This window comes from Fundulus heteroclitus, chromosome 13, assembly GCF_011125445.2.
Source record: "Fundulus heteroclitus isolate FHET01 chromosome 13, MU-UCD_Fhet_4.1, whole genome shotgun sequence".
In the NCBI taxonomy this organism is placed as follows: Eukaryota; Metazoa; Chordata; class Actinopteri; order Cyprinodontiformes; family Fundulidae; genus Fundulus; species Fundulus heteroclitus.
The window spans coordinates 39551629-39555814 of record NC_046373.1 but is presented as its reverse complement, the minus strand read 5'-3'; the positions used below and the strand labels follow the sequence as shown (position 1 = coordinate 39555814).

General features: G+C 46.1%; 1 protein-coding gene across 1 annotated transcript in view; it reads left to right on the top strand.

Annotated features, from left to right (window-relative positions):
* Window positions 1-4186, top strand: part of LOC110367419 (CD209 antigen-like protein E) — a 6438-nt gene extending 2252 nt beyond the window's left edge. The window contains exons 3-6 of the mRNA XM_036145760.1: window positions 1963-2094; window positions 3405-3556; window positions 3670-3794; window positions 3877-4186. Of these exons, the coding sequence (XP_036001653.1) occupies window positions 1963-2094; window positions 3405-3556; window positions 3670-3794; window positions 3877-4072 (605 nt within the window). The 3' untranslated portion in view covers window positions 4073-4186. The remainder of the gene's footprint in view (window positions 1-1962; window positions 2095-3404; window positions 3557-3669; window positions 3795-3876) is intronic.

Here is a 4186-nt window from a genome sequence, read left to right as displayed (position 1 = left end):
AAGACCCAGAGATATTTAAATTCTCCCATTGGGGCAGGGACATTCCTCCCCAACCCAGAGGAGGCACTCTACCCTTTTCGGCTCAAGACCATGGTCTCAGATTTGGAGGCACTGATCCACATCCCGGCCTGGTGAAGCCAAATGGACCATGTCATTGGCAAAGAGCAGAGACGCGATCCTGAGGCACCAAAACGGATCCCCTCAACACCTTAGGTTTGCCTAGAAATTCTGTCCATAAATGCTATGAACAGAAAAAGCGCAACCTTGGCGGAGTCCAACTCTCACCGCAAATGAGTCAGACTTACTGCCAATAACCAAGATCTGACCTGGTCATACAGGGACCTAAACGTGTTAAAGGGTCCGGTACTCAATACTCCTGGATCACCCCCTACAGGATTCCCACGCAGGACATGGTTGAATGCCTTCTCCAAGTCCACAAAGCACATGTAGACTGGTTGGTCAAACTCCCATGTACCCTCCAGGACCCTGCTGAGGGTGTAAAGCTGGGCCAGTGTTCCATGACCTGGACAAAAATCACACTGCTCTTCCTGAATCCAACGGACTTTCCTCTCCACATCCCTGAATAGACCTTACCCGGGAAACTTAAGAGTGTGATCCCTCTGTAGTGGAACACACCCTCCGGTCCCCCCTTTTGGATAGGGGGACCACCACCAAAGTCTTCCATCTGAGGGAAACTGCCCCCATATGGCCTTGCCACCAAGGAGCTTTTTAAGTTATCCAACTCCCTGGTTGAGGTTGTATCCTATCCCAGTGATAGGAGAACCCGACCCAAAGTCCCCATGCTCTGCTTCTTCAATGAAAGACATGCTGGTGGTATTGAGGAGGTCTTCATCGGTGGGTATTCTGCCCACCGACCCACAACATCCTGAGTCGAGGTCAGGTGCACAACCTCCCCACTACAAACAGTGTTGATGCTGGACTGTTCCCCCCTCCTAAGATGCTGGATGGTGGATCAGAATGCCTCAAAGGCATACTGAAGTCTTTCTCCATGACCTTTATGAACTCCTCCAACGCCTGAGTTTTTGCCCCGGTCACCATCCAAGCCGCATGTCTCTTGGACTGCCGGAACACATCAGCTGCTCTGGGAGCTCCAACCAGCCGCCCTGATGATGGAGGCACTGGAACATGGCCCACTTGGACTCAATGTCCCCACCTTCCTCTGAGCATGTTCGAAAGAGGGGTATTCCCAGAGGTGGAAGTTAAAGCTCATCTCACAGGAGACTCTACCAGACGTTCCCAGGAGCCTCTTTTTCCAGTACCCCCTCCAAGGAGTGGAGGGGGGTACTGGACTGGTGGGTAATCTGAACTGCCGTTCGGCGCATAAGCACAACAAACAGTCAGAACCCATCCCCCTACACGTATGTAGAGGGAGGCTCCACCGGTGAAAGCCCAGCCACAAGGTGCTCACCAGCGTGCTCCACCTCCAGGCCTGGTTCCAGAGTGGAGCCCCGGTGACCCGAGTCCGGCGAGGGAACATTGTTTTCCAAATATGTTGTTCTTCATAAGGGGTCTGAGGGCTGCACTTAGTCTGGTCCCTCACCAAGGGACCTGTCTGCCTTGGGTGACCCTATTAGGGGCATGAAGCCCCTGACAGCATAGCTCCTGGGGTCATTGGAACACTCAAACCCCTGACTACGATAAGGTGGCAGCCTGTAACAGAGCCGGTGGGGGGGCAGAGAGTTTGGCCGCCCTGGGCCCACAGTTATGATCCATCCATTCCCTAAGCTATCAGCAGTAATGACGGCTACCAGGAAAACAACCAGGAATCCTCAGATTCTTTAAGATGACATCAACATGTCTGTTTTCTGTCAATAAAAACATCTGAAGCGTCCTTCAATAAAAATATAGAAATTCATATTTAATGAACGTAATAAATAATAAAAAGTGTTTTCATGGTTAATTCCAGATGTTACAACATTAAATGCCAACATGTCTTTCCAGTCTCTGCAAACTGTGCAGAAAATATCCAACCACCTGGGTCCAGCAAGAGGTCAAAGGTCACCTCAGAGCGACTGGTTCTGCTGGTTCTTATTGGACTGTTGGTAGCTTCTCTCGCCGCTCTTGGAGTCACCTGTAAGTTTGATTATTTTTCATCTGTTGGCTTTTCAACCATTGAATGTTTTATCTGTTTGATTTCTGGTAAATAATATCTGACTGGGTTTCTGAACCCGATTAGCTCTGGTACCACTGAAGTCCTGATTCTCTCCAACTTCTCTCGACCTTTTGGTATTTCTCTGGCTCCTGTTGTTCCCTTTTGATGCTGCTACTTTGAATCACTCCTTCTGTCTCTACAACCTTCTTTCTTAGTTTGTCAACCTTGAAGTGTGATTGGTCTGACTTCATTCAGCCTTGATCTGAGGCTCCATTTGGATTCCAGCCTGGTAATCTCCATCAACCTGGAAATGTTATCTCCTCTAACTGAGGGACTTCTGGCTCATACTCTCCACAGTCTACTGTTGTGTCTTCTTAGTTATAGCTCCCTTTGTCCCTCTGTACTGTCCTTCCATCCAGCCTTCTCCAAACACTGACAGAATTTCCAAACAGTCACTTCCACCATCTGCAGATCTGTAGATGTTTCAGGAGCTTCTCTTTCCATGATGGTTTGTCCTGTTTCTCCTTCTGTTATCTCTTTGTGGGTGAATGACTTTCTAATTCTGTGGCCGGTGGACTCTCTGGAAAAGGAACCTGTAAGGTTCACATTATCAGCCTTTTTTACTGGCTTACAGCTGTTTTTTCTTCCATCAGTGTTCAAAAACATTCAGAGTAATCAAGCTGTCCAGACCCTGAAAGAGGGGAAAGAAGCTCTGAGGAAAAATATCTCAGGTGAGACAGTCAGGGTTCAAAGGAACAGTATGAATGTCTCTTTCAGGAGCTTCAGATTAGAAACATTTGAGATTCCTTATGGAAAGATTATTAATAATTGACTGATTCAATGAATTTCTAGCAAATGATGTTGAGCTAATAATTTTTTATTGTTCCTTAATATTTCAGTTTCATTCTTTTCAGCTGTTCTGCAAAAACATACAGAATTCACAACTTTTATATCCTTTTTATATCTCTATTTTGATAAAAATAGAACTGATGACTAAAATAGCTACAATTACATGTCCACCACCTCCAACATGTCCGAAACCTTCAACATGTCCGAAACCTTCAACATGTCAAAAACCTCCTTCATGTGCACCACCTTCTGAAATTAAAAGTAAGTCGAGGGTAAGATCTTTGTCCCATTTCTGTCCTCTAATGACGTTGACGGACTGATTAAAAAAGGAAGTCAGATCGTAACTGCAGGACAGAAGATGCCTCCTTCTGCCTCCAAATTCCACAAACATCTACAGAGATTTCTTCCACCTGATTCAGTTTTTGTTCTGATCTGTTTAAAGATGAGACGTGTCTGAAGTGTGGAGCAGGCTGGGAGCTACATGGAGGAACCTGTTATAAGTTCAACACCAATAAGTCCTCCTGGACTGAGAGCAGAGATTCCTGCCAAGATCTGGGAGGAGACCTGGTGAAGATAGACGGCAGAGAGGAGCAGGTATGAAACTCTGCTGCAGGTTCATGTTCTCACAGATTTAATATCATCATCATGTTTCTTCATCTCAGCACAGAAATATCTCTGAGTTATTCTCATCATCTTCTCCTGTTTAGATGTTCCTGGAGGAGAAACTGAGAGGCTTGATGGAGGAAGCAGAGGACAAGTTCTGGATCGGACTGACGGACTCAGAGCTAGAAGGCAGATGGTTGTGGGTGGACGGATCACCTCTGGATGAAAGGTTTGATTGCAGTGAAAACTTTTTGGTTAAGTTCCAGAATCTCAGTTTTTATTTCTCCTGTTTTCTGTTCTTCATCTCTTAGTTTGAAGTTTTGGTGGAACAAGGAGCCTGATGACTGGAAAGGTCAGAATCCAGCTGGAGAAGACTGTGGGAGGATGGGAGAGAAAGGAGGAGCCAGTGATCTGAAGTGTTGGTTTGATAGATCCTGTAATGATCCTCACAAGAGTATCTGTGAGAAAACAGCAGTATCTGGTCAAACTTCATGTGTCTGTGTATGAAGTTCAGTTCAGTTCTTTAAACGATCTGAGAACCGGATCAGGAAGCTGCAGAGATTCTGGTTCTATCAACATAATGTTACAAACATAGAAAGCTCCCTTCCAGACATGTTAAAA